The 26,515-nt window shown below is 44.9% G+C and overlaps 3 protein-coding genes across 3 annotated transcripts; all 3 read left to right on the top strand.

The window, feature by feature from the left end:
• The first annotated feature begins 2,704 nt into the window (after window positions 1-2,704).
• Window positions 2,705-4,232, top strand: LOC124696651 (probable beta-D-xylosidase 7). Its single transcript, XM_047229352.1, has one exon. The coding sequence runs from the start codon at window positions 2,753-2,755 to the stop codon at window positions 4,064-4,066; it is 1,314 nt and encodes a 437-aa protein (XP_047085308.1). The 5' UTR covers window positions 2,705-2,752; the 3' UTR covers window positions 4,067-4,232.
• A 2,357-nt stretch (window positions 4,233-6,589) lies between these two features.
• LOC124696647 (probable beta-D-xylosidase 7) lies at window positions 6,590-8,117 on the top strand. The gene has a single exon (XM_047229349.1). The coding sequence runs from the start codon at window positions 6,638-6,640 to the stop codon at window positions 7,949-7,951; it is 1,314 nt and encodes a 437-aa protein (XP_047085305.1). The 5' UTR covers window positions 6,590-6,637; the 3' UTR covers window positions 7,952-8,117.
• Window positions 8,118-10,462: 2,345 nt separating this feature from the next.
• On the top strand, window positions 10,463-11,990 carry LOC124696645 (probable beta-D-xylosidase 7). Its single transcript, XM_047229348.1, has one exon. The coding sequence runs from the start codon at window positions 10,511-10,513 to the stop codon at window positions 11,822-11,824; it is 1,314 nt and encodes a 437-aa protein (XP_047085304.1). The 5' UTR covers window positions 10,463-10,510; the 3' UTR covers window positions 11,825-11,990.
• Window positions 11,991-26,515: the final 14,525 nt, after the last annotated feature.

Here is a 26,515-nt window from a genome sequence, read left to right as displayed (position 1 = left end):
ACGCCTCAAGTAGGAAAATCCTAAGGTCACCTTTCTTAAGCATGATTAGAAATGGACAAAACATAGTAATATGGTATGACACTGGGGATCCAAAACATATAAATACGTTGTTTGGTTGCACTCTAAAAAGAAACACATGAACTTCGAATAGAGATTGAGTGTATAAACGTAAGAAAATTCTAATGATGTATAAATTGTTGCTACGAATCCTAAGAAATTGTAGGGTAGGAAAGCAAAACAGAAGAATTGTTTTAGGGTCCGTTCCTTTCAACCAAAGGAACTATATATCAAATTTTATATGGAGAGCATGTGGAGTTGTGTATTAGATGAATCTCCTGAAATATGGTATATTTCTGTGTTCGCTGGTGTATGTATATCCCTTCCACTGCACGGCTCTCATCATTGGTGATGTTTGATGATATGGTGTGATGGTTCTTTGGGTCCTTAACACGATAAATTTATGCATGTCTACTACAACAAGCTCAAATAAGATAAGCTTTTGCTCGGCTCTAGTGATGGAGGAGCGATGATGGTGGCACACCTTTGGCTCACTCCAGTACTCGTGGTTGCCACTAGGTGGTATAAGGATCTATTTGTAATTTTATTGCTTTTAGTGTTTAATATTGTTGATAATTATTAATAGATTATGGTCCTTTTTCGCGAAAAAAAGTGAGACTGTAAGGCCTTCCATCCTTGAAAATTTCTATAAAAATCTTTTGAAATCAAATAGGCCTTAAGTTCATATGCATGGAGATCCGTAGAAACACATGGTATGTGGCATCTTAATCATGTGTATTTTTCTAATGCTATGTTTTCAAATTCCAATAGCCTGAAGAGACACGGGATGGAAAATACCCAGTTGCACCAGGGTGCCAGTGCACCCGGTTTTTTAAAAATTGGAAAAAAATCTACTTTAAAGTTTTATAAAAAAAATTAATAAAAAAAATTATGTATATATTATGTTGATACTTACTTCTATAAGTTTGCACAAAAAATACGATTGTATGTGTCCTACATGAAAATAACAAAATGTCCAAATAACACTATAATGGTTGGTTCCATACTGTTAATAGGGAATTGCAGTTTCACATTTTTGTGTAGGTCACCTATGGTCATTTTTTGTCCCAAAATCTGCACAAATAAGTATCAACATAATATCTACATATGTGTATTTTCTTCAATTTTTTATAAAACTTTGAAATAGCATTTGTTGGAATTTTCAGTATAGGGTGACATGTGCACCCGGTTCACATCCTTCCCGTCCGACACGGGTTACCCTAATCAAAGCTCTACGATGAATAGAGTTTGCAACTCACGACTTGAAGTACTAAAATGCTCCAAGATACAGTTCCATTCGTATAGTAAACGATGTGAAGAGCGCTGGAAGTGGACTATGGACTGATATCCATGAACTTTCTCTAAATGTTGCTTAAACCCAAAACCACCTTCTCGCAAAAGAATCACATGGAAAACACTAGTGAAGTTGGACCATCTAAGAAAATGGTGCAAAAAGACCATGTAGAATACGAAAAGTGTATTTGGCTCATGGGCACCAGTGTTCCTGCTGTTTAAAAAAATTCGAAACATACATATTGTTTCAAAAAAATCTGAAAATAAATCTAGACATAACAAATGACGTAACCTACGAGCGTGTAAAATTTTAATATGAAATTCTTTATATTATAGACTACATAAAAAAGATAAAATCTGTCGAAATTTGGAGATTTGAAATATGCATACCCAGATCCACACGTTTGTTATTTTTGTGTAGCTCAAAAAAATTTGTATTTGAAATTGAAATTTTTCATGTTTGTGGGACAATTCATTGGCTACACCATGATTTTTTTTCTAATTCTTTTGAAACACATAAATATGATTTTTATTTTTTCTAAAAGAGCAGGAGCACCGATGCCCGGGAGCACCAAATCTCTGTCATGTAGAATAGCACTACAAAACTCTTTTTTGGAGAGAAACAACTTTATGCAGCCCAAAATACAGCGTATTTTAGACGAAACTTGCTTTTTCAGATTATTTGAATACATAGAAATACCATTTACGAAATTTACGAAATTTCGAAAACGAGCATAGTGATGCTCAGTTGTATCCATCAGTTTTCGATAGAGGATGGTATACATTCATGATTCCAGCAGGACAAGGAGGATCTACCATTTTGATATTCGCTTGGAAGCAACATTTTTTAACTCGTGCGTGACCATGCCCGGACACATTATCCGATCCGGCTGCACCATCACGGGACGGGAGAGTGGGAGCATAGCATATGCACGTGATGGAAGGAAGGCCCGTGGGCAGACCGCAGACGAGGTCACATGCGAAACGGAACGGCGCCAGTTTCCCATGCTCTTTGACCATCCCGACGTGAAAAGCAACGATGACATGTCTTCTTTTGAGGCAATTAAGGGCATGCCCAATGCACTGCCCTAGAGCTACTGCCTCACACCTTTAACTAGGTTCGGGTGGTCCAAAGTCGTATATATTTGTGTCGTCTAATCCACTTTGTTCCATACTTTAAGATCTGTGCTGCTAGGTATCATTCGGTTTCATTAAGTTTCAAGAATCCAAATGAATTGGCACATACCGTAACCAAATGATTTCGAACAAATGCCACTCTCACAGAATTGCAAGACGTGATACTTGGTACTCAACATACTGCAAGAAAAAGAACTGATACGGAAGTTACAACTTGTTTTCAGGTCTGGATTTGAACTGCGGGAACTACACGCAGGTGCACGGCATGGCGGCGATCCAGCAGGGGAAGATGTCCGAGCATGACGTGGACAGGGCCCTCCGGAACCTCTTCACCGTCAGGATGAGGCTAGGCCACTTCGACGGCGACCCGCGGGGCAGCGCGCTCTACGGGGGCCTCGGCGCCGGCGACGTGTGCTCGCCCGCGCACAAGGCGCTCTCCCTCGAGGCAGCACAGGACGGCATCGTCCTCCTCAAGAACGACGCAGGCATCCTCCCGCTTAGCCGACCAGCGGTCGGTTCCGCCGCCGTCATCGGCCATAACGCCAACGACCCCGCCGCGCTCTACGGCAACTACTTCGGCCCGCCGTGCGAGTACACCACGCCGCTGCAGGGAATCCAGGGGTACGTCAAGAACGTCGCGTTCCTCGCCGGGTGCGACTCGGCGGCGTGCGGCTTCGCCGCGACCGGCCAGGCAGCGGGGCTAGTGGCCTCGTCGGATTATGTCATCATGTTCATGGGTCTCAGCCAGAGGCAGGAGCAGGAAGGGCTCGACAGGACGAGCCTTTTGCTGCCTGGGCAGCAGCAGAACCTTATCACCGCGGTCGCCAGCGCGGCGAAACGGCCGGTGATCTTGGTGCTCCTCACCGGCGGTCCGGTCGACGTAACGTTCGCCAAATCGAACCCAAAGATCGGCGCCATTCTGTGGGCGGGGTACCCTGGTCAGGCTGGCGGGCTCGCCATCGCCAAGGTCCTCTTCGGGGAGCACAATCCGAGCGGCAGGCTGCCCATGACGTGGTACCCGGAGGATTTCACCAGGGTGCCCATGACGGACATGCGGATGCGCGCCGACCCGGCCACCGGCTACCCCGGCCGGAGCTACCGCTTCTACAAGGGCAACACCGTCTACAAGTTCGGCGACGGCCTCAGCTACTCCAAATTCTCCCGCCAACTAGTTGTCCCTTCAACAACAGGTAACACGAACCTGCTAGCCGGCCTGACCGCCACGCCAGCTGCCGACGGCGGCGCGAGCTACGCTGTGGAGGAGATCGGGGCCGACGGGTGCGAGCAGCTCAAGTTCCCGGCGGTGGTGGAGGTGCAGAACCACGGCCCCCTGGATGGGAAGCACTCGGTGCTCATGTTCCTCCGGTGGCCAAACGCCACGAACGGCCGTCCGGTGAACCAGCTGGTCGGGTTCCGAGCCCAGCATCTCAGGGCCGGCGAGAAGGCCAGGCTGAGGTTTTACGTCAGCCCGTGCGAGCACTTCAGCTGGGCGAATGAGGACGGCACGAAGGTGCTCGGTGCAGGCTCGCATTTCCTCAGTGTTGGCAAGGACGAGTACGAGATCAGGTTCGACCCCTAAATATCAGGATTTCGTCCTTCTGTTCACAAGGCGGTGACACATCGCATGCAGGAAGAATTATTTATTGCTAGCTGCACATTTCAAATGTCGATCGATTAAGTTATATAGTTCAGTTGCCTCAGAATTAAAACTGAGACATGCGTGTTTTATAACACCCCAGATTATGTATAGGAATTTGACGAAAGTCAAAACCTCATAGTAATACAAAAAAAATATACAAGGTTGTATATGTATGAGCTCTTCTCCACCTACATACCTCTGCTTGAGTGTATTACAGCGGAGTTGGTGATTGTACATGTAAAATTGACCAAAATGTGTAGACAAACTCCGTTCTTACTGGCCTACCCATGTTTATGCTATCTTTTCTTGAGATTTCTAAAGGAGTGAAAAAGAGACTTGACTTTTATCGATCTCGTTTTTTAGCAATCTGATGAACACAAGAAGAAATATAGATTATCTCGATGGAATATAATTTGTACACCAAAGGATCAAGGGGTTTAGGTATTGAAGTTTTTAAATTAAAGAAATAAGTGTTTGCTAAGCAAATGGATTTTCAAATTACTTTCCAAGGAAGGAGTATGGATTTTCAAATTACTTGGGCGCGCCGGAGCTAGGACGCCGGAGCAGCGGCTCCGGGACCATGGGGTGGCGGATCCGGGGCAGGTGCGCGAGTGGGCGGAGGGGAATAGTTGGAAACTACTTCAAGATGCTCATAGCTGCCTCGCAAGAGGCAAATCCACTCAAAACGGGGAAAACAAATGACTGACCTAATGGATCCATGGCTAGAGACTCACGCGAAGCACCAGGAATCCGCGCATGTCCATCTCCCAGCTCACCACGCGAACTCCATGCTTGTCGGCTTCCATCTCCAGGTCCACCACTTACTCGCCGTCATGGGGTCCGGTCCAGCCTCGTCCACCTACGCATGCGTTGGTTAAATCATGGGATGAATAAAATGATGCAACCATAAGAAGTGAACTCGAGGGCGAATGGATTACCCGATCAATCAGACCATCGGGAAAAGAGCTCGCAGCCGGCCGGCTCGCCACCACAACGGAGCGGCCGATGTTCGCCTCACCTCCGGAGCATCGTGGACCTCTCCTCTCCTCTCCTCTCCTCTCCTCTCCTCGACAAAGTCAAAGTCTAAGTCACAAGTCACGCGCAAGCCGACACGCGGCGTGGTAGCCTTGGATTCATATATAGAGAGGTACAAGAGAGATTTGGTACGGTTTAAGTCAAAATCTAAAATAAAGGGTCAAACCTTCTCGCAAAAGAATCACATGGAAAACACTAGTGAAGTTGGACCATCTAAGAAAATGGTGCAAAAAGACCATGTAGAATACGAAAAGTGTATTTGGCTCATGGGCACCAGTGTTCCTGCTGTTTAAAAAAATTCGAAACATACATATTGTTTCAAAAAAATCTGAAAATAAATCTAGACATAACAAATGACGTAACCTACGAGCGTGTAAAATTTTAATATGAAATTCTTTATATTATAGACTACATAAAAAAGATAAAATCTGTCGAAATTTGGAGATTTGAAATATGCATACCCAGATCCACACGTTTGTTATTTTTGTGTAGCTCAAAATTTTTTGTATTTGAAATTGAAATTTTTCATGTTTGTGGGACAATTCATTGGCTACACCATGATTTTTTTTCTAATTCTTTTGAAACACATAAATATGATTTTTATTTTTTCTAAAAGAGCAGGAGCACTGATGCCCAGGAGCACCAAATCTCTGTCATGTAGAATAGCACTACAAAACTCTTTTTTGGAGAGAAACAACTTTATGCAGCCCAAAATACAGCGTATTTTAGACGAAACTTGCTTTTTCAGATTATTTGAATACATAGAAATACCATTTACGAAATTTACGAAATTTCGAAAACGAGCATAGTGATGCTCAGTTGTATCCATCAGTTTTCGATAGAGGATGGTATACATTCATGATTCCAGCAGGACAAGGAGGATCTACCATTTGATTTTTTCGCTTGGAAGCAACATTTTTTTAACTCGTGCGTGACCATGCCCGGACACATTATCCGATCCGGCTGCACCATCACGGGACGGGAGAGTGGGAGCATAGCATATGCACGTGATGGAAGGAAGGCCCGTGGGCAGACCGCAGACGAGGTCACATGCGAAACGGAACGGCGCCAGTTTCCCATGCTCTTTGACCATCCCGACGTGAAAAGCAACGATGACATGTCTTCTTTTGAGGCAATTAAGGGCATGCCCAATGCATCTGCCCTAGAGCTACTGCTCTCACACCTTTAACTAGGTTCGGGTGGTCAAAGTCGTATATATTTGTGTCGTCTAATCCACTTTGTTCCATACTTTAAGATCTGTGCTGCTAGGTATCATTCGGTTTCATTAAGTTTCAAGAATCCAAATGAATTGGCACATACCGTAACCAAATGATTTCGAACAAATGCCACTCTCACAGAATTGCAAGACGTGATACTTGGTACTCAACATACTGCAAGAAAAAGAACTGATACGGAAGTTACAACTTGTTTTCAGGTCTGGATTTGAACTGCGGGAACTACACGCAGGTGCACGGCATGGCGGCGATCCAGCAGGGGAAGATGTCCGAGCATGACGTGGACAGGGCCCTCCGGAACCTCTTCACCGTCAGGATGAGGCTAGGCCACTTCGACGGCGACCCGCGGGGCAGCGCGCTCTACGGGGGCCTCGGCGCCGGCGACGTGTGCTCGCCCGCGCACAAGGCGCTCTCCCTCGAGGCAGCACAGGACGGCATCGTCCTCCTCAAGAACGACGCAGGCATCCTCCCGCTTAGCCGACCAGCGGTCGGTTCCGCCGCCGTCATCGGCCATAACGCCAACGACCCCGCCGCGCTCTACGGCAACTACTTCGGCCCGCCGTGCGAGTACACCACGCCGCTGCAGGGAATCCAGGGGTACGTCAAGAACGTCGCGTTCCTCGCCGGGTGCGACTCGGCGGCGTGCGGCTTCGCCGCGACCGGCCAGGCAGCGGGGCTAGTGGCCTCGTCGGATTATGTCATCATGTTCATGGGTCTCAGCCAGAGGCAGGAGCAGGAAGGGCTCGACAGGACGAGCCTTTTGCTGCCTGGGCAGCAGCAGAACCTTATCACCGCGGTCGCCAGCGCGGCGAAACGGCCGGTGATCTTGGTGCTCCTCACCGGCGGTCCGGTCGACGTAACGTTCGCCAAATCGAACCCAAAGATCGGCGCCATTCTGTGGGCGGGGTACCCTGGTCAGGCTGGCGGGCTCGCCATCGCCAAGGTCCTCTTCGGGGAGCACAATCCGAGCGGCAGGCTGCCCATGACGTGGTACCCGGAGGATTTCACCAGGGTGCCCATGACGGACATGCGGATGCGCGCCGACCCGGCCACCGGCTACCCCGGCCGGAGCTACCGCTTCTACAAGGGCAACACCGTCTACAAGTTCGGCGACGGCCTCAGCTACTCCAAATTCTCCCGCCAACTAGTTGTCCCTTCAACAACAGGTAACACGAACCTGCTAGCCGGCCTGACCGCCACGCCAGCTGCCGACGGCGGCGCGAGCTACGCTGTGGAGGAGATCGGGGCCGACGGGTGCGAGCAGCTCAAGTTCCCGGCGGTGGTGGAGGTGCAGAACCACGGCCCCCTGGATGGGAAGCACTCGGTGCTCATGTTCCTCCGGTGGCCAAACGCCACGAACGGCCGTCCGGTGAACCAGCTGGTCGGGTTCCGAGCCCAGCATCTCAGGGCCGGCGAGAAGGCCAGGCTGAGGTTTTACGTCAGCCCGTGCGAGCACTTCAGCTGGGCGAATGAGGACGGCACGAAGGTGCTCGGTGCAGGCTCGCATTTCCTCAGTGTTGGCAAGGACGAGTACGAGATCAGGTTCGACCCCTAAATATCAGGATTTCGTCCTTCTGTTCACAAGGCGGTGACACATCGCATGCAGGAAGAATTATTTATTGCTAGCTGCACATTTCAAATGTCGATCGATTAAGTTATATAGTTCAGTTGCCTCAGAATTAAAACTGAGACATGCGTGTTTTATAACACCCCAGATTATGTATAGGAATTTGACGAAAGTCAAAACCTCATAGTAATACAAAAAAAATATACAAGGTTGTATATGTATGAGCTCTTCTCCACCTACATACCTCTGCTTGAGTGTATTACAGCGGAGTTGGTGATTGTACATGTAAAATTGACCAAAATGTGTAGACAAACTCCGTTCTTACTGGCCTACCCATGTTTATGCTATCTTTTCTTGAGATTTCTAAAGGAGTGAAAAAGAGACTTGACTTTTATCGATCTCGTTTTTTTAGCAATCTGATGAACACAAGAAGAAATATAGATTATCTCGATGGAATATAATTTGTACACCAAAGGATCAAGGGGTTTAGGTATTGAAGTTTTTAAATTAAAGAAATAAGTGTTTGCTAAGCAAATGGATTTTCAAATTACTTTCCAAGGAAGGAGTATGGATTTTCAAATTACTTGGGCGCGCCGGAGCTAGGACGCCGGAGCAGCGGCTCCGGGACCATGGGGTGGCGGATCCGGGGCAGGTGCGCGAGTGGGCGGAGGGGAATAGTTGGAAACTACTTCAAGATGCTCATAGCTGCCTCGCAAGAGGCAAATCCACTCAAAACGGGGAAAACAAATGACTGACCTAATGGATCCATGGCTAGAGACTCACGCGAAGCACCAGGAATCCGCGCATGTCCATCTCCCAGCTCACCACGCGAACTCCATGCTCGTCGGCTTCCATCTCCAGGTCCACCACTTACTCGCCGTCATGGGGTCCGGTCCAGCCTCGTCCACCTACGCATGCGTTGGTTAAATCATGGGATGAATAAAATGATGCAACCATAAGAAGTGAACTCGAGGGCGAATGGATTACCCGATCAATCAGACCATCGGGAAAAGAGCTCGCAGCCGGCCGGCTCGCCACCACAACGGAGCGGCCGATGTTCGCCTCACCTCCGGAGCATCGTGGACCTCTCCTCTCCTCTCCTCTCCTCTCCTCTCCTCGACAAAGTCAAAGTCTAAGTCACAAGTCACGCGCAAGCCGACACGCGGCGTGGTAGCCTTGGATTCATATATAGAGAGGTACAAGAGAGATTTGGTACGGTTTAAGTCAAAATCTAAAATAAAGGGTCAAACCTTCTCGCAAAAGAATCACATGGAAAACACTAGTGAAGTTGGACCATCTAAGAAAATGGTGCAAAAAGACCATGTAGAATACGAAAAGTGTATTTGGCTCATGGGCACCAGTGTTCCTGCTGTTTAAAAAATTCGAAACATACATATTGTTTCAAAAAATCTGAAAATAAATCTAGACATAACAAATGACGTAACCTACGAGCGTGTAAAATTTTAATATGAAATTCTTTATATTATAGACTACATAAAAAAGATAAAATCTGTCGAAATTTGGAGATTTGAAATATGCATACCCAGATCCACACGTTTGTTATTTTTGTGTAGCTCAAAAAAATTTGTATTTGAAATTGAAATTTTTCATGTTTGTGGGACAATTCATTGGCTACACCATGATTTTTTTTCTAATTCTTTTGAAACACATAAATATGATTTTTATTTTTTCTAAAAGAGCAGGAGCACTGATGCCCAGGAGCACCAAATCTCTGTCATGTAGAATAGCACTACAAAACTCTTTTTTGGAGAGAAACAACTTTATGCAGCCCAAAATACAGCGTATTTTAGACGAAACTTGCTTTTTCAGATTATTTGAATACATAGAAATACCATTTACGAAATTTCGAAAACGAGCATAGTGATGCTCAGTTGTATCCATCAGTTTTCGATAGAGGATGGTATACATTCATGATTCCAGCAGGACAAGGAGGATCTACCATTTGATTTTTTCGCTTGGAAGCAACATTTTTTAACTCGTGCGTGACCATGCCCGGACACATTATCCGATCCGGCTGCACCATCACGGGACGGGAGAGTGGGAGCATAGCATATGCACGTGATGGAAGGAAGGCCCGTGGGCAGACCGCAGACGAGGTCACATGCGAAACGGAACGGCGCCAGTTTCCCATGCTCTTTGACCATCCCGACGTGAAAAGCAACGATGACATGTCTTCTTTTGAGGCAATTAAGGGCATGCTCAATGCACTGCCTTGCAGCTACTGCCTCACACCTTTAACTAGGTTCGGGTGGTCCAAAGTCGTATATATTTGTGTCGTCTAATCCACTTTGTTCCATACTTTAAGATCTGTGCTGCTAGGTATCATTCGGTTTCATTAAGTTTCAAGAATCCAAATGAATTGGCACATACCGTAACCAAATGATTTCGAACAAATGCCACTCTCACAGAATTGCAAGACGTGATACTTGGTACTCAACATACTGCAAGAAAAAGAACTGATACGGAAGTTACAACTTGTTTTCAGGTCTGGATTTGAACTGCGGGAACTACACGCAGGTGCACGGCATGGCGGCGATCCAGCAGGGGAAGATGTCCGAGCATGACGTGGACAGGGCCCTCCGGAACCTCTTCACCGTCAGGATGAGGCTAGGCCACTTCGACGGCGACCCGCGGGGCAGCGCGCTCTACGGGGGCCTCGGCGCCGGCGACGTGTGCTCGCCCGCGCACAAGGCGCTCTCCCTCGAGGCAGCACAGGACGGCATCGTCCTCCTCAAGAACGACGCAGGCATCCTCCCGCTTAGCCGACCAGCGGTCGGTTCCGCCGCCGTCATCGGCCATAACGCCAACGACCCCGCCGCGCTCTACGGCAACTACTTCGGCCCGCCGTGCGAGTACACCACGCCGCTGCAGGGAATCCAGGGGTACGTCAAGAACGTCGCGTTCCTCGCCGGGTGCGACTCGGCGGCGTGCGGCTTCGCCGCGACCGGCCAGGCAGCGGGGCTAGTGGCCTCGTCGGATTATGTCATCATGTTCATGGGTCTCAGCCAGAGGCAGGAGCAGGAAGGGCTCGACAGGACGAGCCTTTTGCTGCCTGGGCAGCAGCAGAACCTTATCACCGCGGTCGCCAGCGCGGCGAAACGGCCGGTGATCTTGGTGCTCCTCACCGGCGGTCCGGTCGACGTAACGTTCGCCAAATCGAACCCAAAGATCGGCGCCATTCTGTGGGCGGGGTACCCTGGTCAGGCTGGCGGGCTCGCCATCGCCAAGGTCCTCTTCGGGGAGCACAATCCGAGCGGCAGGCTGCCCATGACGTGGTACCCGGAGGATTTCACCAGGGTGCCCATGACGGACATGCGGATGCGCGCCGACCCGGCCACCGGCTACCCCGGCCGGAGCTACCGCTTCTACAAGGGCAACACCGTCTACAAGTTCGGCGACGGCCTCAGCTACTCCAAATTCTCCCGCCAACTAGTTGTCCCTTCAACAACAGGTAACACGAACCTGCTAGCCGGCCTGACCGCCACGCCAGCTGCCGACGGCGGCGCGAGCTACGCTGTGGAGGAGATCGGGGCCGACGGGTGCGAGCAGCTCAAGTTCCCGGCGGTGGTGGAGGTGCAGAACCACGGCCCCCTGGATGGGAAGCACTCGGTGCTCATGTTCCTCCGGTGGCCAAACGCCACGAACGGCCGTCCGGTGAACCAGCTGGTCGGGTTCCGAGCCCAGCATCTCAGGGCCGGCGAGAAGGCCAGGCTGAGGTTTTACGTCAGCCCGTGCGAGCACTTCAGCTGGGCGAATGAGGACGGCACGAAGGTGCTCGGTGCAGGCTCGCATTTCCTCAGTGTTGGCAAGGACGAGTACGAGATCAGGTTCGACCCCTAAATATCAGGATTTCGTCCTTCTGTTCACAAGGCGGTGACACATCGCATGCAGGAAGAATTATTTATTGCTAGCTGCACATTTCAAATGTCGATCGATTAAGTTATATAGTTCAGTTGCCTCAGAATTAAAACTGAGACATGCGTGTTTTATAACACCCCAGATTATGTATAGGAATTTGACGAAAGTCAAAACCTCATAGTAATACAAAAAAATATACAAGGTTGTATATGTATGAGCTCTTCTCCACCTACATACCTCTGCTTGAGTGTATTACAGCGGAGTTGGTGATTGTACATGTAAAATTGACCAAAATGTGTAGACAAACTCCGTTCTTACTGGCCTACCCATGTTTATGCTATCTTTTCTTGAGATTTCTAAAGGAGTGAAAAAGAGACTTGACTTTTATCGATCTCGTTTTTTAGCAATCTGATGAACACAAGAAGAAATATAGATTATCTCGATGGAATATAATTTGTACACCAAAGGATCAAGGGGTTTAGGTATTGAAGTTTTTAAATTAAAGAAATAAGTGTTTGCTAAGCAAATGGATTTTCAAATTACTTTCCAAGGAAGGAGTATGGATTTTCAAATTACTTGGGCGCGCCGGAGCTAGGACGCCGGAGCAGCGGCTCCGGGACCATGGGGTGGCGGATCCGGGGCAGGTGCGCGAGTGGGCGGAGGGGAATAGTTGGAAACTACTTCAAGATGCTCATAGCTGCCTCGCAAGAGGCAAATCCACTCAAAACGGGGAAAACAAATGACTGACCTAATGGATCCATGGCTAGAGACTCACGCGAAGCACCAGGAATCCGCGCATGTCCATCTCCCAGCTCACCACGCGAACTCCATGCTGTCGGCTTCCATCTCCAGGTCCACCACTTACTCGCCGTCATGGGGTCCGGTCCAGCCTCGTCCACCTACGCATGCGTTGGTTAAATCATGGGATGAATAAAATGATGCAACCATAAGAAGTGAACTCGAGGGCGAATGGATTACCTGATCAATCAGACCATCGGGAAAAGAGCTCGCAGCCGGCCGGCTCGCCACCACAACGGAGCGGCCGATGTTCGCCTCACCTCCGGAGCATCGTGGACCTCTCCTCTCCTCTCCTCTCCTCTCCTCTCCTCGACAAAGTCAAAGTCTAAGTCACAAGTCACGCGCAAGCCGACACGCGGCGTGGTAGCCTTGGATTCATATATAGAGAGGTACAAGAGAGATTTGGTACGGTTTAAATTTCGTGGGAGGGAAGGCGGGAAGAAGGTGAAGGGTGTATTTTTTTGGGTTTTCATCTCCATGTTTTCTCTTGGAGAGGAGCTACAGAGGCGCATGGAACAATGTGATGTGTCATCACATGGATGGCCGAGGAGGAAAGGGCTAAATAAATGCGTGTATGTCACATTTGATTAGGCAAGGTTCCCTAGGTAACAAGCGGAGATAATGCAAAGAGCGAGAGTCGAGATGATGTGTTTCCCATGCGGCGAGAGTGCCTTAATTTGTGTTGGTTTGCTTTGACCGTTGCTGCAAAGGCAGTGTGAATATAACCTGCTCTGCTATTAGCTGGAATTAGCTTGACAAGGATTGAAGGGAGACTGTGCTACTCCAGTATATTGAGGAAATCAAGAATTAGCATGATTTCTTTCCCACCATAACAAGATTCCTTCCTTAATAATCCAGTGACTAGTGCAAACTGCTTGTACACCTACCATGAAAAATTCGTGATTAGCTGCTTTAATGTTCCCCTCTACATATAGTACTACTCATCCAAACATGATACCTTCAAATATTACACAGGTCTTATTCAAATGCTTTGGCTGATTGACACATTTTTCATTCAAGTGCTTTGGCCGGATGATTGATTTCTTCGATTAGCATTACCGCTCAAATGGTCACAAAGCCCCAGCCACAAATCCGTGATTTAGCTTTAATGTTCCCTCCACATATTACTGCTCATCCAAACATGAGACCTTCAAATATTACACAAGTCTTATTCAAATGCTTTGGCTGATTGACACATTTCTTCGGTTAGAGCTCAAATGGTCACAAAGCCTGTTTCAACCTAGTGCAAGCTAAGTATTTTTTTCATATATATTTTATACTTTCTTTTAATAATATAGAACATATATAGAAAGGTTTTATCGTTTAAATCTATTTCTAGATATTTATATAGTAAAGTACACTCTATATATAGATATATGGTATGCAGATATACCAAACATAGCACAACAGCAGGTCGGTGACTATTCTTGCTAGCTCTGATATGGCAACAAATCAAACAAAGAAGTACCAACGCATAAGGAGTCAGCAACTATCAGGACATCAGCCAAGATTCCTCAATACACTTTGCACAAGCCAAAAAAAATCCTCACCTTTGTAGACATGACGACCCAGCAACAGGAGCAAAAGCTTTACAGGTGGAAAAAAGTTTGATGATGCCATCCAAGTCTATCGGTGTTTTGTTTGTCACAAGCAAAACAATTCAAACTTAATTTGTCTCGTTCCATCCAGTGGGAACTAACATTGGACAACTACTAGAACTGAACAACTTATATTTTAACGAACACTCATATGTTGTGTACGTGCAAAATAAAGCCACCGCGAGCTCGGACGCATCATGACACTCTTGTCACCTTTCCTCGCACAATGGAGCTAGCGATCCAGTTCATCTCGAATTTCTCCGCCGCCCTCGTCATGATCGGCATGCTAGCCACCACCCATCGCTCCTCCATCCCAGCCATAAACACCATATATATGTATAAGCCTGCCGGGAGTCATAGATACTGAAATCAGGATTCAACATGCATCGTCCAGAATATCATCATTGGCCTGAATCACTATATCTCTAATGGTGAACTGAGAGAAGCTTCAAATTATGTACAAACAAATGTATCGTCTCTTTACCCGTCATAAGTTTGGACACAGATATCCATCTGAAAAACACCTGGACCAATTGTCGTTTCCCATTCTGTACCCGTATGTGCCAATCTGCAACAGCAAACACATCCATGTGAACAAACCCGCATTTACATGTGAACGTGTAGAGCAGCTGAAATTCTTTGCTCAGGTTGAACTAGATAAAATGCATTGTCAGCTTCCTTGCAGTGAAAAGCATGCATCGAGTAAACATAGATATGAATTGCTTTCATTTCCCACTACATATAGTTCTAAGTAATACCAGATTGATAGCTCTACAAATCCCTGGGAGAAATTAGCAAAGCAATTCGGTTGAAGATGCAGCATTGGACGTTGATCTTGCTATTACCTAACCAGCTACAGTGCCACTTGAAGAAATAAGCAAATAAAGCGATATCAAAATATAAAGTTTAGATCCAGCATGATTTGGCCAAACGAAAATCTAACCTTCGTAGCCACTTAAGGAGATGAAGAAATAATAAGTGAAACAATAAATATAAAACTTTAGTGTTCAGGATTTTTCATACACGTTCGCTTGCTTAAGGAGCTTCTTTTGCGAACATGGCTAAATTCAGCGCATGTGGTTTGTCCACCTTATGGCTTCATTGATGATATTAGGATATATACACATCAAAAGGAATGTACCTCATTGTAGCTAGCATAGCAGCACTAGAAACGAGATGTCTTCATAAGTTCTTGCTCTTCAAGCAGCTTTTCCACCTCTTGCTTCTACACTACTTCATAACCGTCTCTGTGACAAGGGATAACATAGGCAACGGGGCCTTATTTTGGTACTCCAGAAACTTAGATTTGAACTGCATCAGTGTTGTGTATCCGAGCTCTTCAAGGTGCCCGTCCATCACCTTGTTCACCGGAGGAGGGCGACATCTCAAGATCTGAAATGGTAAAGAAGAAAACATATTATTTCAGAGACGCGATACAAATAGGAGTTCCTAAAAACGACCATTTAGCACTTGCTTGTAAACAAAGTTCCAAGGAATCAACACATGATTTTTATCTGAATTTGGTCAGCAAGTGCTGGACAATGAATTTTTAATCATTTCCTTGGACACAACCCAACATCACTTTTTCAGGATTTCATGAGGCTACACAAGCAGATGATATTAGCACCGTGTTAGAATCTGTTGCAAAATGTCAGTGGTACAAGGGAAGTCATAACTGTCGATGCATCGGTACCATGAATTAAGGATGGTGATAGTATACAACTATTTTTAGCAGCTAAAAGACAAATTAATAATGTGATTCTGCTTTAGAACATGAACTTCAGCCAATCAAAAATATCTTCTGAACATATTGCCATTAATCATTTTAAGTAGCCCAAATTTACACAGAACCTATATGTGTGACCGTCTTTATGCATACAACTCTACCCTGCAATTATCTAGTAGTGCTAAATTACTGTGTGTTCAACAATCAAGGGTCGTGAGATAAAACAACATAAGAAATATTAAGCAACTTCTGATAGTTCCCATGATAAATGGAGAATGCAAAGAAACTAATGCACTTCTACGCATTAAATGCACTTAACTGATTTTATGTGCACATCTAGTTAAAACCTGAGATAAATATAATAAGCCAGGACAAACATATAATTTGCAGACTAGAAAGCATTTGGTGTATGTGTGTCCCATAGCAAATAGATTATTTAACATCAGAGCCAAATATAGAAAAGTCAAGTTTATATTTTGTTAAGCCAGGACAACATATAAGTTACAGACTAGGAAGCATTTGGTGTATGTGTGTCCTATAGAAAATACATTATTTTAACATCAGAGTCAAATCTAGGAAAGACAAGTTTATATTGTGGCAAGTATCCAACATTAGGGCTTATTACAGAGTTTTAAATAGCTGGAAAGAAGCAACCAGGCTTTCTCAGCCAGTCTGGCTTCTCTGTCCCTTGAATCCTCTCTTCTTCTTAACAAAAGATTTGTCATCCTCGCCTTATGGGGGCGCCTTGAGGAAGATCGAATGCAATGGTTAGATGATATTGCACATAAAGAAAAAGAGGGATAACTTTGATAAAGATCACAACTCTGGATTAAGCAAGTGATACACTCTGGCGCCTTTCTTACATCTCTTGGTAATCAAGCAACACTGATTTTAGAGATCACAAGTAAGCAAGCAACACTGATTTTAGGCATCAGAACAAAGTACATGGATAAGTACTAGGCGTTCAGCTTGATCATCTACTAACCAACTTTGAAATGGACCAGATATTTTATAAGAGAGTTATAGAATAAAACACATTGCAAATCCATAAAGGCATAAGCACCAATAAGAGGGAGATCAGGAAATAGATGGCATAAAAGCCATGAGTACACTGATCTTGGTAATACCATCACAACTATTTTACTTAAAAATCACCGAGTATTACATCACAGTGCAAAAGTTAGTTTTATCAATTCTTGATGTTTTATTTGAATGCTTGCTCCTTCAAACCTACAAGTATAACAAGGTTCTCCAGTGCAATATATACATGCATATATATCTTGTAAAAACTTCAATGCAGTTCACAAGACATTCACAGTACGGATATCTTTATGTAGAATAGATTATCCTTTTCTCGCCTAAAAATAGTATACCACGGATTACTAAGAAACAAAGACTACATGAGCTCTACTGATGAACAAAAAGATCACAAATGGAGTGATGTTCAGATCATTAGATCAACAACTTGGCAGTTTTTAGCAGTTCACCTTTGGTGTCGCATATGATCGTTCATATATTGTGGAGCCATAACTGGTTTTGTTGAACTATCATAATGAGAAGATGCACTAGTCCCTATGGCAAGACAGATCATCCCAATCCCATAAAAAAAAATTTATTCAGAAGAGGAGAGGAAGCTCCGTGTGCATCACAAGCACAAAAAGGAGAATGGTTCTAGATTCCAAACTTGGAAGGTGAAAGACTAGGCCTGGAATATTAGCAATAACATGGATATACGCATCACAACATGATGAGTGACATTTAGTATTGAAAATGCCATGGAAAATACTAATGACTAGCTAAGTAACCAGAACTACACTCTTGGCATGTTCGGTCCCTAGCCACACTTTGCCAAATCTAAGTTTGGCAAGTGCGCAGAAACAAAAGTATGCCTAAGAAATTGGAAGCCACGAAGTGTGACAAAATTTGGCAAAGATTTCACTCTATGAGAGGTGGACCATATGATTAATAAAGTGTGGCAATTCTAAATTTCTAATGTGTGGCAACAACCAAACACATACCAATTTCCCAAACTATGATTTAGTAAATTGTAGTTGGGAACCAAAAACCACCTATTAGATAATTTGCCAGAATGGAGTACAACTAATACTTTATCTATCGATCTTCTGGTCTCTCTATTAAAGATAACTGTCAAGCTCCTTTATAATCACTAAATGATGTAGTGACACAATATTTGTCAAGTACCTCAAGGAACACCTATGTTTCGCACCAAGCCTTCAATTGTTTAAAGTGCATGCAAGAACCCACAAGCAAATTTATACCTACAACTACATTGAAGCTTCAGTCAACATGCAAGTATCGCACATCAGCAATGGTAGTGACAGTTGTTGTACTTGTGGTTAAAGTGCTTGATAAATACCAATTGCAAGTCCATGTCTAGTATTTTGAAACAAGATACATAAATATATCGGTTCTAGTTTAAATATGAAACAAAGTACAATTAAAAGAGTTTCTAGAAGGCATTTTAGCACATCAAAATTGGCTACCAATTGCAGGTCCATGTCCAACCATCGGAAAAAGAGAACATGGGACCGAGAAGATGTACTCACTAGCAGGCTGAGGCTTGGGGATCAAGTAGTAGCAGCAGGTCGGCCTCTTGGTCGCGGCAGCGGCAATATATTTGGAGGAACATCGCCACACCTCGTCCTACCGGATGAACCGCTAGAGCCAGAGCTGAACTGTCACGACAGACCAAATCTCGTTGCAAGCTAATTATTTTTTCTGTTTCTGGAGCAAGCGTCAGGATTCCTTCCACCACATGCCTAATAAATTAGATCAGCGAGGACAATTACATTTAGTTTGCAGAGTTAATATTATCAAGTTGGTGTAGTGCTGGCAAACTCAAAGCAGAACACAACTTCTGTTGTTTAAATCAGAGTCACCCAAAAGAAATTCTGGCTTAAGTGAAAACTGTACGAATCAAAGATTGCGTGCAAGTAAATAACAAGGCAATAAAAATGAAGCATCAACAAAATTTTACACATAATTTATGGATCCATCATACTATGGAATCAATAGAAGGCGCACATAGCAGAGGGTGTTCCCACCTATGACCTTATTTTAACTTGATTTTTGTACCAGCGCAACTACTTGTTTCAGAAAAGAACAATATCGACACAAATTTTATTTGATTAAATCAAATTGTATGGTTATGGCTAATGGGCTTAGCAAGATTAGAGGGCAAGTAACTATGCATATAGTGTTAGGTGATGACGAAGGTAGACAGAGGTTGATGCAGCTCCCCTAATCATATTTTTACTACAGAATGTGAAAACATAGCATAAAAAAATAAGAATAGCCACAATGGAACCACACATCATAGCAGAGTAACTATTTACTGGCACGCACAAACTAAAAAAATGGAAGAATATATAAGGGCCCAAGCCTAAATATTTGAAAATAATTCACCTGCTCCTGCTTCCGCAACAACGACTTTATATCATGGGCCACTGCCACCATCTTTCTCTTGGTAACCATTGGCTGGCAGGGGGATGCTGGAAGATGAATCTGAGACACAGGGGACGCCGCCCTGGAACTCGGTCCTCGTCATCTTGGCTGAGACAAGCAACCAATATGTTTTAAACCTGAAAATATAAATGTTTCAGTACTGCCTATACATAAGCAGCAAGCAAAAAAGCTTCATATACATCCATTGCCTATGCGCACATGTTTTAATCTAGTAAAACACATTTCCATAAATAGATGCAAGAATTTTCTACTACTACACATTCAACCGAAAAAAAGCAATCCTAGCAAGAGTACATAAAAGGAGAATGAATACTATTTTCCAAGTTCGGTGAGCAAACTGTAATGCAAAATAACTCGGCTAAAAAAACAAAAAACATCATAGGCAAAAAAAATACATGTAGAGTTTCCTCGAATGGGTCTAATTTCTAATCCATTCCAGCATAATTGTCTTATGATATTTACATGTCTAAGAGACTAGCATTGTTCTGATTGAAGCAAGAAGCATGTAAAGATATATTCCAGTTCCACCACCCAACAAAGAAAAAACGGAAATTTATTTAAATCTCAAATCACCACAAATTTACCATCTCAAATACATTGGGTACAAACCACATGAAACAAAAAAAAACATAACTAGGACCTAAATGGTACAAATCTGAGGGAAATAAACCCAGTACCTTGGTAGTGCTATTCTTGGATGTACAATACACGACCCGCCCTCTTCTCCAGGTCACAGTGAACCTAGTCTATCCTAAAACCAGCGCGCTGCTCCCTTTACCCAGCTCCAGTTAGTCCTCGCTTTATGTTGCTGATAGCCTGATACAAGGAGGCACCCTGTCACCACAAGCACCACGATAATTAACACTAGTTCCCAAAAAAAATCTAGGAAACCGAAATGAAATTTTGTCAAGGGGAGGGAAAACAACGCTAACGTAATTGAGCAATTTCTTAGAGGAAATTCTTCTCTTAGTCATTGCAAATAGAATTATCACCACAATTAAATCTCCAATCATATACTGGATCAAGTACAAAATATGGATTTATATTATGACAAGCACACGGTTTTTTTCCTTCCTCAACGACCATACAACCATAATAAAGCAAGCGCAAGTGAGAAAACTATTATACCACATTCTGGCATCTCAAATACACATTCTACTCTTACATCATTATATACCGAATGCTTATCATGGCAGTGAAATCTGTAGTCATGCTAGATCAAGTCCAAAGCACAGAACTACAAGAAAGAGCACAAGATACAGTGGACACTTCTAGTACTACCTCCATCCCAAGGCTTAAGGCTTTTTTTTTTGAAAAGTCAAACGAATCAAAGTTTGACCAAACTTTTAGAAGAATCTATGAAAAAATATGATATTTTGTAGATACCATATGAAAAAAATATTTTATTATCTATCTAATGATATTGATTTTGTACCTTTCATGTTAATGATTTTTGATAAAAACTTGCTCAAACTTAACATAGTTTGACTTTCTAAAAAAAAATATAGGCCTTAAGCCTTGGGATATGATGGAGGTAGTATTATATTGATGATAATCTCAAGACAAAGAACAATCAACCAGGATATATACATGTATAAGATTTGAGAAGTATCATACATCTAGGCAAAATTCAATATACCAAAAGAGAATGGAAGCTCAAAATAAGGAACAGCTGAACCCAGCTTACACACAAGCTAAATTCTCTACACGTAAGGATAAATTGGCACCAACAAGAACTTGATAACGATTTGAGTGAGAAAGGTTGAGTTTTTGCTACAAATTTGTATCCTAGACTCCTGACCAGGATGGTCAGATAATTGCTTCACCCACAATGCCACCACAAATCCTAGATCGACATCTTGATCACCAGCTCGGCCCCAAAAAAATTGACCTAAGAGAAGTAAACCATGTACCATGAGCATGAAGATATGGAGCCTCTCTCCACATTGTTGTAGCCGGCAGGAGGAGCGCGTGGAGGTTGTGGGGGAAATCACATGCCGCATCATCTTGTAGTCATGAGCCTTCTGGAAAGCAAATTGAGACTACCTACATACAGCAAGACACTTGGAGTTAATTAAGAGAACATATTTAATAGTTCGAAGCCAATCACACTAATGAAAACAAGTAGTAATCTGTAGCTAATTTTCAGACATAATTAACTTTACATAGTGAACACACATCAAGAGCTTACTATAAACAATTCATATTAGATTAGTTGTAACCTCTTAATCAGTTATGCGTCTACGAAGATAATATAAAACACATGCTAATGAGCGTAAAACACTTCATGTACACCTTTTTTTAGATTTAGTGTGCACCGATTGTAGTCAATATCAACAAGAGGAACTAATTTTCTTATCACAAGTGTTGCATAAAGTAAAATGGAAGAAACAAGCATTCACAAGTAAATTGGGTCAAATAAAAGTTATCAAAACCAAGAGCAACTTCATTGTCCCAACCTCCAATTACAACTAACAGAAACAATCAAACAATATTCACGGGTGATTATAAATTGAAAACACACTTGTTGCACTAGTAGGAATTTTGCCATTGAAAAAAAAACTAATAGCGGTGTAAAAGGGAAGTCTTTGGAGAAAATGGGCAGAACAATTAATTCAGAAATATTACCATGTGTTTACTTCAGCTCCTCAATGTACGGACCAAGATCTTGTACCAGCTGCAAAAGCGTAGCATAAAGTCAGAATAAGAAGAAGGATATTCAAAAAATTCAGAAACTCTGAACGTGCAGCAGTCTGAATAACAATAAGCATAAAGTCAGAATAACAACAAACGTGGATGTAGCAGTCTGAATCTGTAGGTTAAGAACTACGAATATTCAGAAAATTAAAATAATATGAACCTATAACTCAATGGAAACGGGAAACAAAGAAACTAAAAGAAATGCTCAGCTAATTCCTTAAGCAAAACTAAACCATGGACAACCTATGAAATGATTACAAACTGCAGGATGCACACACCAATTAGGTATTCATTCACAGAACGTATAAGATTTTTTCTACTGCCTACACAAAAATGATACATCTTTAGCAAGAATGGGTGGATGAGAGAGACCGCATCGGGCAACAGAAGAAGCTCGGAGTGGTCGACGTCAATAGCAGCTCGGCGGCAGGAGCAGGTGGTCGGCACTGTGGCTGGAGCTGAAGCTCGAGGCCGTGGTCACCAGCAGCAGCTCCGGCTGGACGATCCGGCTGGCGACCACAAGCTCGTCCTCCGTGCCTCGCTGGCAGGGCGAACTCCTCCCACCGGCACTGGCTAGCTTGCCAATGTAGCAGCGCTTCGATCTGTGACCGTGAAGGGTTTATGGCATGCTTCTTACCCATGTTATTGCATCCTAGAAACAGCCTGCCAAATTCCCGGTGTGTATCCAAATTCAGAAGTTGCTTCCAAAAAGTTGTGTGATTACAATAACAGAGGAGCACTCCTCCTTCCTGTTTGTGGTGGTTCGAGATCGGTAATTAAGTTTTGGCGGGGAAATTGAGTAACAACGATGGAATCAATTCGAGCACAAGCAAAGGAGGGAAATTTAACCTTCTTGTGTCGGCAAGATCCTCTTGAAGGGCGGCATCGAGCTGGGGGTTCAGGCGCCACACGAATGTCCTCGAGCGGACGTAGGCGAAGCAACGCACGACAACGACTGGAGGCGGATCCGCGCGCTTGGTCTAGAGGACAACCAGCCGGAAGCGAGCCACACCGCGCGAGACTGGGCCTCACCGTCCTCGACGCCGGCCAGCAGGCCAGGCTTGCATCTAGGGTTTGTGCGAATCCAGAAAGACGAGGCACGGGGATGTGGTAGCCGAGGGAATCAGCCGTGGTGAGGGAGCCAGAGTTGCAAGCCTGCGGTGGCCAGGAACGGCGCAGAGGGTCTCGGCCTCTCGGGGAGCGAGAGTTTGTGCTCACAATTGGACTTTTCCATGAGAGGGAGAGGAAGAGGTCATGGAATTTTGTTATCTTCGTTATGTGAGCTTCTAGGCGTTGGATGACGAGTCTGCGTCTAGTTGTGCTGATCGATGACTTGAAACATCAAGAAATTATTAATGGCTGCGTGATTTCCCATGCATGAAATCCAATAGCATGGAAACCGTGGCCTTAATTATTTAAATTATAATTACGGTGGTATAGATTAATTAAGGAACATATATCACCGTATCATACTGTGCATGCTACGCATGCATGGGCTCCAGTCTCTTCTTGCTAGTAGTTATCTCAAAAAAATCCTTCACTAGCTAGTTGTTCATGCACAAAAAAAGCTTTATAATAAGTATGACACTAAAAGCCATCATGTAGCTAGCCACGCTACCATGCACACCACTATATATTATACATCAGCCACACCACGTTGACACATCAATGGAGAGCACGAGAAAGCAAAGAGATCACCATGGTCATCAGTCATCACCACCTCGTCTGACCGGGGACATGGAGCGCATCGCGATCAACGGTACACCACACAATTCATACAGCTTCAACTCCACGACATCCGTGTAGAGTTCCACGATGCCGTTAGTGAAGGTTGCTACATTGGTTTTGGAGGTGGATTTAGAACCAGGGCGGCGGAGCTTAGCTAGAGGTTGAGGAGGGGGCCGGGGTTGTCCGGCTAGTTGAGATGTAGTACCCATCATCTTTCAGCTGTCTAGATTACACAGCCCAACAATACGGTCGATAATGCCTGATTGCCTGTCAACATCGGTGTCATCTACTTTGCCATGTGCTAATATATATATATTTTTTTGCTCCTCGCGAGAAATGTCGTAGAATCAAAGATGAGCGATGCAACTTTCATAGTTTCATTACTAGGACCCGCCCGAGCATGTTGGACACGAAAGTGGAATTTACGTGCGATATCAACGGCCCAACGAGCACGTAATGGGCGAGATGTATAGGGATAGCTCTTCCCGTCCTTACCGGCCGCTGGAATGCCTTGATTCCACCAGCAGGATTAGCCACTTCAAAGTCAACAACATACAAGTATCGCACCCGCACGAACTCCAGGAGCCTAGGACACCTTTGACCTTCGTTGTCCAGGAAACGCATCGCGTAGTCAATCCCCCTTATGTAGTCCTCCTGCCGGTCCCGGTCGATCCCCCTCCTCCTCGCCGGCTCGCCTCCTTCGCCCTCCTGCGGGCCGGTCGATCCCCCTCATCGCCGGCTGGCGCGCGCTGCATGCCATTGCTGGCGCCTGGCCACTCCCCTGCATCTGCTAATAATTAGTCTGGGTGGTTGGGCCAGCGTCTGGGTAGCTTCCCCCCTTGCCGGCGTAGCTGCTCTGGCTTGGCTGTCCCGCCTGAGCCTTGCGATCTCTCCGCTCAAGTGGACTTAGACTCTGGAGATCCGCTCGAGTTTATTTGGATCCAAGGATTAGTACTGCTATGTTTTTCTGTTTTCTTGTGTCCAGTTTTTTTTTGCCTAGTATTAGAAACAAATGAATAGTTCACGTCCATGAGACCTAGTATTGGCAAAGGATCATTTTATATTCTGTGTAGATTGTAGAATTAGAATTAGATGATTTAGAAATGGCAATCCATATCTTATACTCCTTCCGTCTCGAAACATCTCTAAGATCTTGTCAAAATTCGGATGTATCTAATAATATTTAGTGTCTAGTTTCAACATGTTTCATAGGACGGAAGGAGTATAATTTTTTTCGTTTCTATTGTCATTTGTCGAATTGATTATGAAAAGGCATGGCGGATAGCCATATTCTTGGCGTATGGCTAGATTGGGTAGTAGTAGTGTAAGATGAGTTTTGGTGTCAGGCGTTATATATGTGCAGAAGGCATGTGTAGCTGAGCTTTCTGTTGTCGTGTTTGTATGAATTGATGTGTTGTTGGGATAGCTGCGTGATAGATCGAAGAGATGAGCGAGCCGAGACTGAAATTTAAGCAGACTGAAAAAGACAAGGGTAGAAGAAGAAAAAGGCTGGAAAACTTGGTTGGGATGGCAGCGAGCGGGGGAGCGCACGCACGTACTCCTACTTTGGATGCTACTGTACTTATTAATTATTATAAATTGATTGATTTTGATTGAAGCAGGCAGGCAGGCAGGCAGATCCTTTGTTGCACGCGGACGCAGATGAAATTAATTAGCTTGCGTTGGATTTATGGTGCGCGAGGAGCGAAACGTTGGGCGGGCAGCCACAGTATCGAGGCGTCCCGCGTGCTGGCAGCGAGAGAGGAACAAGAAAATGAAGGAGGCGGACGGAACGGAAGACTCTCTCTTTGGCTAGCGAGCTGCTTTCCAATGTACCGACCGATGGCGTGGGAATGAGACGCTTTCGCGGAATTAATGTTCCCAACCGCGCATGCACCGGAACCGGATGAATGAGGATGGCCCGCATTTCCTCAGGGTTGACAGGGACGTCGTGGAGGAGATCGGGGCGGACGGGTGCGAGCAGCTCAAGTTCCCGGCGGTGGTCGAGGTGCAGAACCACGGCCCCCTGGATGGGAAGCACTCGGTGCTCATGTTCCTGCGGTGGCCCAACGCCACGAGCGGCCGTCCGGTGAGCCAGCTGGTCGGGTTCCGAGCCCAGCATCTCAGGGCCGGCGAGAAGGCCAGGCTGAGGTTCGACGTCAGCCCGTGCGAGCACTTCAGCTGGGCGAATGAGGACGGCACGAAGGTGCTCGGTGCAGGCTCGCATTTCCTCAGGGTTGGCAAGGACGAGTACGAGATCAGGTTCGACCCCTAAATATCAGGATTTCGTCCTTGTGTTCACAAGGCGGTGGACAGAATGACACATCGCATGCACGAAGAATTATTTATTGCTAGCTGCACATTTCAAATGTCGATCGATTAAGTTAATTATATAGTTCAGTTGCCTCAGAATTGAAACTGAGACGTATAGTACATGTTTTATAAGACCCCAGATTATGTATAGGAATTTGACGAAAGTCAAAATCTCATAGTAATACAAAAAAAAAATACAAGGTTGTATATGTATGAGCTCTTCTCCACCTACATACCTCTGCTTGAGTATATTACAACGGAGTTGGTGATTGTACATGTAAAATTGACCAAAATTTGTAGACCAACTCCTTTATTACTAGCCTA

Source organism: Lolium rigidum, chromosome 3 (assembly GCF_022539505.1).
Source record: "Lolium rigidum isolate FL_2022 chromosome 3, APGP_CSIRO_Lrig_0.1, whole genome shotgun sequence".
In the NCBI taxonomy this organism is placed as follows: domain Eukaryota; kingdom Viridiplantae; phylum Streptophyta; class Magnoliopsida; order Poales; family Poaceae; genus Lolium; species Lolium rigidum.
Note: the sequence above shows the minus strand (reverse complement) of the source record. Positions and strands in the feature narration are given on the sequence as shown.

What these genes read in the sequence shown, in the direction of transcription:
- LOC124696647 (XM_047229349.1), top strand. Translation starts at nt 6,638, where the DNA reads ATGGCGGCGATCCAGCAGGGGAAGATGTCCGAGCATGACGTGGACAGG.
- LOC124696651 (XM_047229352.1), top strand. Translation starts at nt 2,753, where the DNA reads ATGGCGGCGATCCAGCAGGGGAAGATGTCCGAGCATGACGTGGACAGG.
- LOC124696645 (XM_047229348.1), top strand. Translation starts at nt 10,511, where the DNA reads ATGGCGGCGATCCAGCAGGGGAAGATGTCCGAGCATGACGTGGACAGG.